The sequence below is a fragment of the Brassica rapa genome, chromosome A03 (assembly GCF_000309985.2).
Source record: "Brassica rapa cultivar Chiifu-401-42 chromosome A03, CAAS_Brap_v3.01, whole genome shotgun sequence".
Classification (NCBI taxonomy): Eukaryota; Viridiplantae; Streptophyta; class Magnoliopsida; order Brassicales; family Brassicaceae; genus Brassica; species Brassica rapa.
In genome coordinates, this window is record NC_024797.2 from 31,960,096 (window position 1) to 31,974,901 (window position 14,806).

The 14,806-nt window shown below is 32.6% G+C and overlaps 2 protein-coding genes across 2 annotated transcripts; both read right to left on the reverse strand.

Moving 5' to 3' along the window:
* Nucleotides 1–42: 42 nt before the first annotated feature.
* Nucleotides 43–5,124, reverse strand: LOC103862478 (GATA transcription factor 19-like). The gene is made up of 2 exons (XM_018657485.2): nucleotides 714–5,124; nucleotides 43–600 (listed from the first exon to the last, which is right to left on the reverse strand). Exons 1-2 carry the CDS (start codon nucleotides 1,014–1,016, stop codon nucleotides 334–336), a joined length of 570 nt encoding a protein of 189 aa, XP_018513001.1. The 5' UTR covers nucleotides 1,017–5,124; the 3' UTR covers nucleotides 43–333.
* A 4,839-nt stretch (nucleotides 5,125–9,963) lies between these two features.
* Nucleotides 9,964–14,534, reverse strand: LOC103862479 (vacuolar sorting protein 39). The gene is made up of 11 exons (XM_009140186.3): nucleotides 13,974–14,534; nucleotides 13,666–13,877; nucleotides 13,082–13,213; nucleotides 12,872–13,015; nucleotides 12,679–12,791; nucleotides 12,150–12,573; nucleotides 11,758–12,087; nucleotides 11,444–11,665; nucleotides 11,130–11,372; nucleotides 10,490–11,047; nucleotides 9,964–10,381 (listed from the first exon to the last, which is right to left on the reverse strand). Exons 1-11 carry the CDS (start codon nucleotides 14,374–14,376, stop codon nucleotides 10,181–10,183), a joined length of 2,982 nt encoding a protein of 993 aa, XP_009138434.1. The 5' UTR covers nucleotides 14,377–14,534; the 3' UTR covers nucleotides 9,964–10,180.
* Nucleotides 14,535–14,806: the final 272 nt, after the last annotated feature.

Sequence of the window (14,806 nt, forward strand, 5' to 3'; positions counted from 1 at the left end):
GAGAGAACATTAGAAACGTTTTGAAAAAGAACACACAAGTCCTTCGTACGGAATTAAAATTTAGAAAACTTACATAAATACCAAACAAAACATTTAGTAGATGTGAAATAAAGAGTAAAAATTAAATACTTTGGCCAAGGCCATGGTTTCTTTTTGTTGTTGTTGCTAGAATTAAGGTGGTATACAAGGCTAAGACATTTAATGGGAAAAATCTATGTGACGATCATTCATCACATTGGAAAGTCGTGGACAAGGCTGGCCCGGTCGGCTACGTTAAGCCTCCAAGACAAGAACTGGTCGGACGTGAGGTCATTATTATCGTCTCTGACATCATCAACGAAAGAAATATTCGTTATTCGCTGGCGAGTAATAAGGAACTCTTTGCGTATTTTGATGTTGGTGGTGAATCCAAGGCGACGATGAATCATAATGATTGTTATTATTATTGTTGTTATTATAGTAATAATTTGTAACTCCGTGATGATCGGAGGCCGGAACGCCAGCCGCTGCCGTTGATACTCCGCCGGAAGTCGAGTTTCTGGCGGTCGACGCACGTCTCTCTTCCTTCTTGAATCGGATTCCACACGCATTGCACAATGACTGACCAAATTAAAAATAAAAAAGTTATATACTGGATGTAGAATTTTTTTAAAATGGACCATATAGTATATGGTTTTATATAAATATTGATGTAATGGGTGCATATTATATACCTTGGGACCTCTTGGACCGTTTCTCCAAAGAGGTGTAGAAGTGGTGTCACAGTTAGCGCAACGGCGAGCCAATAGGTTATTTCCGCCGCCACCACCGCCTTTCTTGCCACCGTGCAAGAAGTCCCATGAGCCTAAGGCGTTGGACATATTGTTGGAAGTGTGAGACGAGAATCTACGGTCATCGTCGTCATTGCAGAGGCGAGTTGAAGGAGTTCCAAGAGAGAGAGTGCAGTCAACAGAAGCATAAGCCGAAGAGTGATGGACAACATCGTTTTCGGAGAAGAACATTGAGAAACCCATCATTATATGTAGGTATATGATCGTCGAAACACTAGAAGGAAACTCTTGTTTTTGAGAGATACAAAGAGAAGTGTGTGTCTGTTTTGTGTAGTGGTTATAAGGAAACGGTGAAAGAGGAGTCAGGTAGAAAACAAAGGAATACACGTTGCTGTGTGAAGTGAAGATAGGCGAGAGTATTTATAGAGCTTGGGTATAAGTCGACAATAGAGCAAACCTTGGTCCCGGTGTTATATATGTAACGTATAACTGAATCCATATTGTTTTTTTTTTCTTTCTTTTTTTGTTTATTCTCTAGAGTTAGATGGGTTTGCTTCTTTTCTTTTTGTCTAAAAAGATGTTACAATTATGAGTATTTTATATAGTGTTGGGTCTTTGGTTCAGTTCTAAGAGAGACCTTTTGTTCAAGTTACGTTATTTCGGATTAAAACTGTCCGGTTGGTGATCTAAATAACAACGCTAATAATTTTATACTTAGAAATCTAACTTAAGTAGAAATGAAGTCACGTATACAAATCATAACTTTTAACTACAGAACGCTTTAGTATCTAATGTAGCAAATACATTAAGTTATTTTATCATATCTCTTAAACAATTCCGCATTCATTTTCTTTCATGTATGCTTCTATTAAATCAATAAGTAGATTATAATAACTGCAGCGCGAAGATATGGTTTTGGACAAACATTTATGGTTAAATATATATTTCACCTTAAGCAATACTTTTTGCACGGACGAAACGTTGTTAACACTGCTAAGCAAACTACAGTGTTATAATGAATTAAAGAAGATATTTAATTTAATTATTAAAATGGTAAAGTAGGAAATAATAATGACAAGCTCAATCTGCAGTTAAAGAGAGAATGTAGTCAAAAGAGGACCACGTGACTGGGGGACGTCACGGTCTTCTAAGGATCTGGTCTCTCTCCGATCACGATCATCTATCTCCAAAGCCGAATATCTCAGTCCCCTTCTTCCACACGTCATCGCTTGCTTCACCAACTCGACGTGTAATACTCTCATTTTTGCAGTGTCTTTTTATATATGTCCTTATGGCGATAACGTTCACCGCAATAGGTTATGTTAAAGTATAACACGCATTATAATTTATAACCTGTGTGATAAAGGCTCTCATTCTTATGCTTAAGTTATATCATTCAAAAACGTCATTTTGTATTCCGTATTCAGATAATAGCGATATCATATTATAACACTCATTTTCAATTTAGTCTTAGATGAAATGTCTAGAAATTTGAATAAAATTATAATAAAGTGTGAATCAACTGGTTTGTTACCATGAGACTATTGAAAAATATTATAACTCTTATCGAAAGCTCACTCAAAAAGACACTAAATATTTACTACCAAACGATTTTAAAACTGAACATTCACGCGTACTTTAGTCGTTACAAACTTTATATGCATTTGAACATTATCATTGTCACGATTGTGGCCAATGCATGAGAGATATGAATGGTCAAGATTGGTGCTTTTAAGGAGTCAGGGAATAAAACTAGCTAATGTTCAGGTTAGAAGTGAAATATAAAGGGATAAAGGTAAAGGTGACCCGGTTGAGATACTTTGCAATGATTTAAAAGCAACAACATTGTGTTCTTTCTTTAGCTTGGCGAGATATAGATTCTATTGGTTAGTCAAAGAAGCAAACTTCAACTCGAATTTAAAATATAAAATAAAAAGGGTACAAAGAGAATGAACTCATCAAATGAGTGCAGTCTGTAGATCTACAGAAAAGTTTTATGTTTTCTTTATCATTTATCTTTTTTTTCTTTTATTGGATCAGATCTATGTTGTTTTGTACATAGTTTTACAAGACGCAAAACAGCTGAGTTTGATCTAAGCGGGAAACAGTTTGATCAAAAGGGTACGTAGACTTATTATTACGGAAGAATAAAAATCAGATTTGAGTTTTTATTAAGAGATCTCGGGGATTACAAAATCACCTAAAATATATTTTCATGTAACTATTAAGAAAGCCAGCATTAATGTATAAGTTAGATTTGTTATTATATTATGTAAAGAATTTGCTATACAAGTTATGTATTTGTATAAATAAACATATTGGCTAAGTTAATAACATGAAAGAAACTATTACACAACTTAGGTTTTCTCCAAATTTGACAGTTTCACAAAACAAAATTCAGATTATGAAGTAAGTTTTTGAACTGTTATTGTGGTATTATAACCAACAGTTAATCCTGACCTGAAAAGTACAATGTTGAATTTTGGATTTACATTTCATATTATAAGCTACATCTTATATTTGTGATGATAATTTTTTATAACAGATTCCCTCAAAACTTATTTAGCCGAACTTTAATAACGTTTTGGATGTTCTATGTCGATTTATGATCATTTTACTATAACATATTAAGTTATATATCGATCTTTTAAAATTAACAGTCAACATTTTCATTGACTGCAAAAAAATCATCATTATTTTTTGTTTTTAAAGAAGAAGATTCAATATATAAAATTTTCAAAGAAGAAGATTCACTGTATAAACTTAATTCTTATGCTTAGTATGATATCTAAGATATTAGATACATACATCTTATTTACCGTGTGGACCTTTTAACATAAATGCGGTGTCATCTAGTCTTTTTAATTTAAAATTGCCTGTCAACTAAGTTTGTAGTACGTAAACAAAGCAAAAAATAATCATCAATTTTGGTTTTAAGATTTAAAAACAAAAAATCTTGTTGGAGGACGTGTGCCGCCAAACATGAACGGACAAAAATACGTGTAACTGGAGAGAGTATGATGAATATAAAGATTTAAACAACACCAAGAGACCCAGAGAGAGAGAGGGGGAACAAAGAGAATCGGATCGGTCTTGAGATTGATGTTTTCTTGGTTCAACTGAGACGACCACACCGCTTTCCCAAAATATGCTTCTCTCTCTCTCACACACACAGACCTTGACAATTTGCTTCTTGGAACACCAAAACTATCGATCACCCCAAGACACTAAGTGTTCGACTTTGTAATTTCACATTTCCTTGTCGTCTCTCTTCACTCACGTGACTTCTTATCTTATTCTATTCTTGACCCTCCATTTGCATGTATTTTATAAGTAGGTGACTAAAGTACATTTCTTGGTAATATATAAAATCATGGTGCAATGTAGTTGTTGTGCATGCATGATGCATGCCAAAACTAGAGTAGCTTACTAACAAAATACACGGCATACCTACGGGTTTTTTTTCTCTTTCTATCAATATTGTAATTTTTTATGGTGTTTGACCACCAATTATCTTTCTATCATCTCTTTCTATTCTCCAGCTCTCTGACATTATCCTGAAGGTTTTACCAACGCATTCGAGCATTGTCTCGAATTCGCTGTCATCTTCTTCTGAAGACCTACTTTGTTTAGCTTATTTATATGTTGTAGTTTATGCTTATTGCCAAAAAGGATGGATAATTTCCTTTTGCCCTTGTATTGAAGAAGATCAATATTGAATGAAAGTCAGTTTATGTTCAAAAAAAAAAAAAAACTTAAGTCATACATATTACTAATTTAATACGCCCTCCAAAAAAAATACTAGTAATTTACCTCATAGAGTTCTCTGTAACCGGCCAAATATGCATCTATGTAATAAAATAATAACCATAATCCCCTATATATTAACAGAGAAACATTTAAAAAGTTATAACGTGTAGTTTGTATTAATTAAAAAAATTTCATGTTGAGCTGTCACGTAATTAGAATACTAATTTTGCTTACGTGACGGCTTGAAAATCAATTGAGAGTTTTGGTAGTCCAAAATTAAATTGCTAGGGAATAAAATGTTATATTATATAGTATGTCCATTATGAACCATTCATTTATCAAATTGAATTCTTTCTTTAAGTAAAACATACAGAATTATCTAATGTGATTAAGATATATATGCAATTAATGATTTTAAATAATAAAGATTTGCTAACAATCTGTATACTTTCTATCATTTTTGTTTAATTATTTATTATTAAAATAAATTACATAATTACATTAATCATATAATAAAAATTTAGATTTTATTGTGTATGTTGTATTTTGAATTTTTCAAAACGAGTATAAATTACTAAAACTGTTAAAAGTCTCACATAAACTTTTGTGATCAAGGTTTAAATTTTTTTCTATAATAAGATACAATGTTATAAAATCATATGAATAAATAATTAAAATTTAATAGGTGATTCTGTTAATATATATATGTTTCATATCGTTTAAATTAAACTACATATATCATATGAAAATACACAGTTATATTTTAATATTTACGTGGAACATATATTGAAAAGTTAATATTTTAACTTTGAAATCTTTTTTTTTAAATGATTATAAATTATTGAAACCACTAAACATTCCACATTAAAAAAATTCGTTGGTGTAAAATTTTGTTACACAAATATGCAAATAATCATAAAATCATATGGGTAGAAACCTCATTTAATAAATATCCATATTAAAAGTATAGTATATATCTATGTTAATATCATTTAAATTTCAGTATATATCATATATGATAGATAAGATTGATTGTTTTGATTTATTTACCCTAAAATAATTGTGAATAAACAAGAGCGATCGTTTGATTTATTTGCGCACACCAATTTATTACATAATAGTAACTGATTTTTTAGTTATATAATATATAATAATTATTATTATTTTAGTTCATAATATGCAGAAAAACATAAAATAAGTAATGCTCAAGACGCGGATCTTAACCTAAGTATGTTTCTCTTTGATAATTTTAAATCTTAAACATTTTCTAAATCTCAGGCCAAAACAAAATAACGAAATGAGAATAAACTCAAAAATCAATATTTATATCGATTAATAACCAAAATGAAAGAAGCGACACAAAAATGAGAAAAATATTTAAGATATTTAAGAGTGACACGTGAACGTAAACTTCTCATAACTATAATTAATTTTTAAATTTCTAAATCATGATATAAAACCAAGCTCTCATATTGTAATTGTAACCAAATAGTAGGCCTGAGATTCTTCGGCCTAAACGTTAGGTTCTTATGCGATAAATGATTTTTTTACCTAAAATATTTTTAAAATGGGATAACCTCATCAGTAAACAAATTCTATAATTAACAAAAAAAATTTTAAAAAAATATTTTAGGGCCAAAAATATTTATTAGATCAAAAATATAAATTTTATTTTTCCATACTATATTTCTTAAATAATTTTCATATAAATTCGCCATGCACAAGGCGCATGTCTTATCCAGTTATCTTTAAAATCTAAAAATGACTCATTAATAATGCCCAACATACTCGACAATAAGACAATCTTTTGAACCGTAGAAAGAAATTGCACACCAGACCCGCGTTTTAACATATTTAGGGAGATGAATTTGTGTAGAGTTTGTGAATTTTGAGAGTTGATAGATTTAAAAAACTTATACGGATTGTGAAAATTTATATACATTAACTTATGAAATTTGATCATAACTTTTTTAGATTGATATAGATTTTCATGAATTTGTATAATTACCTCTTTCCTATCAATTTTTGTAAAATAAATATAGAATATATTTATTTTTTGCTTTCAAATTAAAAATAAAATAATGCTGATACATACAAAATTGAACAATTTTCTTAAATAGCCATTTTAAAAGATTTTGTCACAAAAGAACATTAAAAAAAATGACCAAAAGAAGTTTCATTAAAAATGTAAAAGACTATTTTACCTCTTACGGTATAGATGTATAAGTAATAAAAAATAAGAAAAAATAAAAAGTTGTTTTTATATTTTTTTTTCAAATTAGAACATTTTTATAATTTTTCTATTTAGAAAAATATTTTTTTGAAATTTTTTTCTTTTTGAAATACGAAAATGTTTTTTTTAAACTATTTTAAAATTATTAAGATTTGTAAATGTAATTTTTATTATTTATATTAAAAATATAATATTTTTAAAAATAATTATATATTCAAAAATGTAAAAGTATATAAATGTAATGAATTATAATTTTGAACATATAATTTGGATTTAACGTGCAATAGATATTTAGTAAGAATAATTATTTTGTTTTCTAGTATTTTTATCACAAGAATTTTGAAAATCACATGGATACATATGATATTTTGAAAGTTGAGTCTTATGAGTAAAATTGAATAGAATTCATCTTCCAATAACACTAGATTTAGTTAGAATTAGAAAATCAATAATAACTAAACTTTTTGAATAACAAAAGATTTGAATGGATTTTAAAAATTCTTAAACCAATAATAATGGATTCTAATAAGATTTTTGAAATCCAAGAACCAATAACAATCTTATATATTAAAACAGAAGTCATAACCTTGATTCATGTGTGATTTTTTTTAGAAATGGACATAATAAACATATTCGTAAAAAGTCACGTTACATTAAATATCTAATCATATCATTTAAATTTTGGACCTACTAAAATTTTTATTGGCCTATCAATAATTAGATTTAAAGAATATATGATCCATTAGATTTATAGATATTATAAATTAAATAGATATAATTTAATGTTGTAATACTATACCTCCATATGTTAAATATTTAAATATTTGTCGATGTTAACTTTTAAAACTATAAAAAAAATTTTTTAATAAAACAAAATCATATTATCTAACAATGATTAATCTTTACTACCTTAAACCAATGAAAAAATTTTTTAAACTATATAGCTTATTTTAAAAATTAAACAAAAACTAAATGTTTAATTATTTACTCAATAATATAAATCTATGAAGCGAAAAGTTTAATTTTTTAAAAACTTTCTAAATTTGTGAAATGTTACAATATCTTTGAATATGACAATAAAACAATATTTTACTAATCTTATATATATAGTCACAATTTTAATAATGAAATAATAATCCGAATATATATATATATATAGAAGAAGATACAAATACTTATGAAAGTTTAAAATAATCTATTCAATGAAAAAAATATACCGTAAACTTATTATGTTTTAAAAATTGCTAGACACATATATTATAATATATACCAATTTAGTATTGAAAATCAAATATTTATATAAAAATAAATGAAAACAAAAAACCGCTCGGTTGCGCGGATCGAGATCTAGTGGATTCTTAAAATTTCCAAATTCTACACATATTCATCTCCCAATAACCTTCCTTAGTGACTACTTCAGCATATTATTATAGACCAAAAGCTTAATAACTTTTTTCTTATTTTAACTATTTTGTGGTTTTTAAAATATGTATTAAGTTCGATACAAAGGTTACTGGCATTAGCAATTTTGTGGTTACATTTATCTAGTTTCTATTTTATAGGTAAATTGTATATACTTGTCAGAATAATCAAATAAAATTCGTAGACTAGTCAGACATATATTTTTGAATCAATAAAAATTTTAATGTTTTTAATAGATTAAATATCTTTGCAAAAAAAAAGGTTTTGATCATATGAAAATTTTGGGGGCATGTTCGTAGGGAAAAAAGACATTCTTAGACCCCAATAATTTGAGTCATGCTTTTTTAGATCTAAACAAATCATAAGTGCAAAATTATTCCTGAACTGTGATTTTTGACCCAAACTTGACTCCGTTACATGAAATCCTACCTTAACTAACTTATCGTTAGTTAACCGTTAAACCATGCTTAGTAGGATAAAGGAAAAGTGCTGATTTCAACCCGTACAATTTCGGTCGTACCTTTTTAGACCTGAAAAATGAGTAAGTGCGATCTCGTATCCAAACTGAATAATGATTTGAATTTCATACCCGAACTGAATGGTAGTCACTATAAGACATCAATCATATAGCTACTGATTTTTTCGTAGCTGGAAAGAAAAATATGTTGCTATAATGAAAAAGGCGACGGATTGCTACGGATTGGAACCGTGGCGTCAGCGTCAATGCTAAACCCGATCCGTCGTCATTCTGTAGCTTGCTAGCGACAAATTTTGCAAGAAAACTAGTTGTAGCTATCGGCGACTGCATGGCTACAACGTGTTTTGTTGCTTAACAGCAACGACATAGCTGCAGAGTGTTTTATTGCTAAATAGTTATAAAGTTTAGCTACTATGTTTCTTTAGCTAAGTCATAGCTATATAAATAAAAAAAATTGATGCTAGTCGTTGCTAAATAGAACAATTATAGCAACCACTTATCTCTGGCTAATGTGTAGCTATTTAGCTATAGATCACCAATGGAATCCGTCTATAGGTATATAGCTACGGATTGGTCCAGTTAGCCACATATTTAGCTACAAAGTTAAAATTATGTGTTTTGTCACTATATCTGTAGGTAAAAAAATTGGCTACGAAAATGCCTTTGTCAACCCATAGCTAATTTAATGAATTCTTGTAGTGAGTTTGAATTCCATAAAAAACTACTCTGACTAATGTTTGGTTAGTCAACCGTTATTTTTGAATGCGTCAGTGTCTAGGTAGAAATGACATGTGAGGGAAAGTTAAAACGATGTCGTTTTAGCTAAAATAGTAAAATTTTGTCATTTGGAGAGCCAGACCCACGTCAAACACAGACAACTGAATTAAACGAACACTTTACACTTCCAAAAGAAGAAGAGATGAAATGTGTAATGATTGATTACAGAAACGAGGACGACATGAAGTGGAAACTAATCCAATAGAGATGTTAAAGGCGGTAGGCAAAATGGGTAAAGGGTTGGTGAGAGATATCTACTTGCTCAAGCCTCCACGCTTTCTCTAAAGCTTTTTAAATAAGAAACTGTAATCTAATTTTTGCTTGAGCATCTTCACTAAAATTTTGTTTACTGTTTTTGTGTAAACTTGTTCTAAACGATATAATATATTTTTATTAATTAGTTGATATAATAATCTGATCGATTAGCACTCAAAATGTTTATCAATCGAAATTCATTTTTATTGTTAAAAAGAAAAGCAAATAAGAATTTGCATCATGTTTAGTTTAAGAAGTTTATATATGTTTTCTAAACATAAGAAAAAACACAATCATTTGTATAAATTAATTTCCAACCCATACGGATTTTACAACAAGAGCAAACTGGTTTCGTCAAGATCATCGTATCTTTTTCACCCAAACACAAAAAAGGGAAGACGATAACACACAATAAAGCTCAAAAAGCTCTACACACTGATAAACAAGGAAACGACTTCCATGTGTTTAGTTACAGACTTACAGTAAATGATCATCTCATCGTCTTCTTCCATGAGATGTCTTAGAGACAGCTTTCATGCCTTGGGAATCTTTGAAGCAGACAAAGTGAACTAACGTTTTCCCGTTGGGATAAACAGCAAAGACGCTTGCCCCAATCTTCTTGTTGCACAACGAACACATGCTATCACTTGTTACTAGCACCACTCCTTTCCTGTGTTTGTACAGTTCCTCTTTCACCTATTTGTTTCAAAATAAAATTTGCATCAAAATCCTAAGAAAGGTTTATGATTCATCATCCAAGAGAACATAAAGAGATCATTTGCTTCCTGAACACAAAACATATACCTGTAAGTTTTCACTCTGCCTCAAACTCTTGATAACTGAATAGTTCCTGTGTGCTTCACTTGAGTTTCTTAGAAGGGGTGCAAGAAACGGAAGCAGGTTCTGCAGTTTAGTTTCTCTTGGTAAAAGCTTGAGAGCCTGTGCACCATTGATCCTCTCCCACCTTTGGCTCAACAGATCAAGAACTTCAGAAATCATAACGGTGGAGTTTCCTTCTTCCATGGGCTCTTCAACATCAACGTCGCTTCTTCCACTGTCAGTGCTACTACTAAGACCAGCTCTCATCATATCCTCAGCACCTTCTATCGCAACAATTTTCTTGGACCTGCCTCCTTTGACTTTCGAAGACAAAACAGACTCCATCATCTTCGTGGTGTCTGAACTCTCGAATGATCCTAGAGCTACAATACGTTTGGCAAAGTCCTTTGCGCTTTTCTTAGGATTCAGGTAGATTTGGAGAAGTGTGAGGTAGATGTTGCTTGACGGTTTTCCAGATGGTAGAAAAGATACAGACTCATATATACGATCACAGTAAGCCAGCGCCAGATCAGGTGCATGAAGCTATAAGACACAACCAACGAGTTAAGCCATAAGCAAGAAGTAGAAGATTGTTTGGTGACAGGAGAAGATTATTGATAGGTACCTTATGAACATAGATGGACAAAGCGAGCTCGTGTTGATTCATTTTACCCAAAATAACTGCACGCTCTTCATAGAGAGCATCACGTGGGAGACGCTTCAACAAAGTCTGTGGATTATATCCGGAGATGTTCTCTAACGCAGACAAAAGTTTTTTCCTTTCTGGAGGATGGTCCTTGTCATCCCATTTCTGCTGCGCGCTTAATGCAGCATGCAAGTCAAGCACTTCTGAAAGGTAGATTTGTACCTGTTTAACATCATCCAAATTGTTACTTCCAACTCAATGAAAATGCTTCCACATAAGTGCTATTAACTCACCATCTCGTTTTGGAGATTCCCAGAAACTGCGGTTTCATTCATTGCCATCATAAGTTCCAAATATCTACCCTGCATATTGGGAGCATGCTGCTTCAGATACGAATTGACAAGGTCGGCCGAGATGTTTCCGGACAGAAACAAGTCGATGGTTTGTGTTGGACAGCTCTCCAGGACTAGCATAGAGTACTCCAAGACAAGCATAGGATCAGTCCTGCAGAGAGGCTACAAAAGAGGAATCCCACCAACAAACAGTTAAGCATATCACAGCTGTTTCTTAGTATCTAAAGATAGGCAAGAAGAAAAACTAGCAATACCTTGAGATATTCAATGATCAACTCAGGACTAAAGATCTGCTTCATTTCACTTTGTGACTGGTTTGATTTGGACTCTTCCGAGAGATGATTCAGAAGCTTAAGGGCTTCATGGTGCATCGAATTGCTCTTGAACAATTCTAACAGCGCAGAATAACTTTTGCTTTTCATTAGTATCTCCTCACAAATCTTTACGTCACAGTAGTTGACACCTTTTAATAACTCTACAGCAGCTCCAGACTGGCCAGTGTGTAGAAGTGCTTGGAGAAGAGCTGTATCAAGAATCGCTGCCATCTCCCTGGCACCTGAATTAAGCGAGATCGTACCACGTCCCTGCAGATAAAAAGTTATTATCCAAGTAGTCATCACTCATCAATCAGCTATTAGCCTATTACCTTGTTGGACTTCTTAGTCTTGGAAGAATCATACGCTCCATAAGTTTTGCCAACGGCATCAGAGATGACCTCTTCTGTTCCTTCAGAAGTAGCCTTTTCGATAATACTTGGTCTCTTCTTCTGCAAGTACTTTATAAGAGCCATCAGAGTGTTGTGGCTCATCTTCTTAGACTCAAGGACTGCATTGCCTTCAGATTCCAAAAATGAAGACTCCATATCGTCAGAAAAGCCAGATGAGCCTCTTGACAGAGATGCTTCCTCTCCAGAAATGTCTAACATCTTATCCGGTGGAGGAATCATTGTTGTTTTAGGAAGAATGATGGACGGATACATGGAGAGTACATGCGTGATGTCTACTTGAGATGCCAGGAAGTGCTCCATGGCTTCCTCATAGCTCCCGTTTTCGAAAAGATAATGAGCAAATCTGTATCATGACAAAGAGAAAGCGAATATGAACCATAAAGATTCCCATGGAACTGCACATTATTTACCGCTAATGAGTAATTATTGAAGTTCTAGCGTTAAACACCTTGTGTGAATCGAACTCTCTTTCGCAGCTCTTAGGCTTGACTCTTCAGAAGGGAGTAACTTGCATAGAGCTAAGGCTTCCTCAAAGTTTCCAGAAGCTGTTAGTTGCACAATCTGCAAAGACACTTTAACTTTCTCAAAACAAAAAAAAAAAAAATTAAAAACCAAACATTCTCAGAGCAATGAGTGAGTACCTGAGCACCGATAGAAACAGGGAAGAGAGCATGAACAGAGTTATCCAAACCAACAATCACAGCATTGTTGCTTTTGACAAGGTGACGAATATTCTGGAGAACAATCGTCTGTATCAAAGGATAGGGGCTTCGCAGCAAGCGAACCTATCAAAACAAATCCAAATGAGGCATAACAGGTTCCTAAAGAGAAGGCAAAGTGGCTTTATATACCTCAACTCGTCGAGGCAACAAGGCTATAGCATAGGGGTTTTGAATGACAATAGCTGTTGGGGCCTCTGACCAGCAAAGCCTCTCTGTCTGAAGAAGCTTCCCATTTTGATCAACAAAAACTCCAATGTTATCCTACCAAGTACAAAAAGAAACTAATAAAACAACACAAAAAGGGGCAAAAAAATTGGACCTACAAAGATGTCAGATACAAAGGAAGACTATGCCACACATGACAAACAACAGATGCTACCCCAATGTTTCTCATGAAAACGAGAAAGAGGAAACCACTATATACCAATATTCAAGAGGACTAGGCGCTTTATAGAGGACTAGTTACTAGTTGGTTTATTCAGAGTCTAGACGAGGCCTAGGGTTTAATTATATAACTATTGTGATGAATTATCAAAATTATATATACAAAACGAAAGAAAATAGATAATTTATGGATTTGTACTAACATTATTGCTTAATTTAACAGCATTAGACAAATTCAGAACAGTTTAAACCCTACTATTTGAGTTGTATAAATCAGATTTTAAGAAAATCGTCTCGGATAGACTTGTATGAACCAATGATATATATACCTTGCCAAGGAGAAGTTCACCAGAAGGTAGAGAAGTGACGAGAGGAGGAGCAACTCTACCGGAAGGAAACACCTCAGAGAGAGTCCCATTAGCAGTGTTGAGAATCACATACTCTTTCCTAATCCCCAAGCAAATGTTCTCTCCGCACCAAGAAATGGACTTTACAGTATCAGGAACTCCATAGTCCCTCACTTCCACAAACCCTCCTCCTCCTGTAACAATAAAAATCCAAACTTTCTTTTTTCATAAAAATAAAAATCCAAACTTTTTTTAATCACAATTGAGTAGAAAAGCTCCAAACTTTTTACCGTCGTTCTTGAAGACGCAGACCCTCTTCTGCCTAGAGAAGCAGAGGAAGCCGCGTCGATCGTCCCACGAGTAAGCATTGGCGCCTTTCGCTTTGGTGATCACGGCGACGGTCTCCAGATTAGGAAGCTTATGGAACGCGATCGACTCCGAGAGAGAGAGGAGCAGCTCTCTCGAAGCTAAGACCTTCATCGCCACGATGGGTTTCTTGGAGAATCCGGTGACGGTCGTTTCGAGGAGGTACGAGTCTTGACGGAGCTCGGAGGAGGGGGATTGGGGTGAGTAGATGCGGAGGGAGCCGTCGTAGCATCCGGCGAAGAGCTTGGAGTTGTGGGATTCGACGGCGTCGATCCGAGCGGGGCAGTTGGTGAGAAGCTGAAAGGAATCGTAAGCGTTGTGAACCATTGTTTGTTCTCTCTTGTCGTCAACCTTGATGGGGAAGATTGTTTATCTGGGGATCACCATGATGGATCCATGAAGATTGTTTAAATCCAATTAGAACCAAAATGAAATGTTGATTTTCGAACCCGCGACCTTTGAGTCAAAGACCAATGAATGCTCTAAGTAACCAAGGAAAATTGGTTCCAGAACAGTTCGAACCGGTTGCCTTTGGTCATTAATTTCAAATTAGATGTCGTTTTATTTTTTTCATGTAAACTGAAAATATAGCTAAATATTCAGTTTTATCCTTATTTAACTATTAATATTTTCTTATATATTTTAAAAAAAAAAATTATTTATGTAAAGATAAAAAAGATAAATTAATGATATAAATTACAATAAAATCATAGATACTTATTTTGTAACACATATTTACTCTTAACATTTCATTATG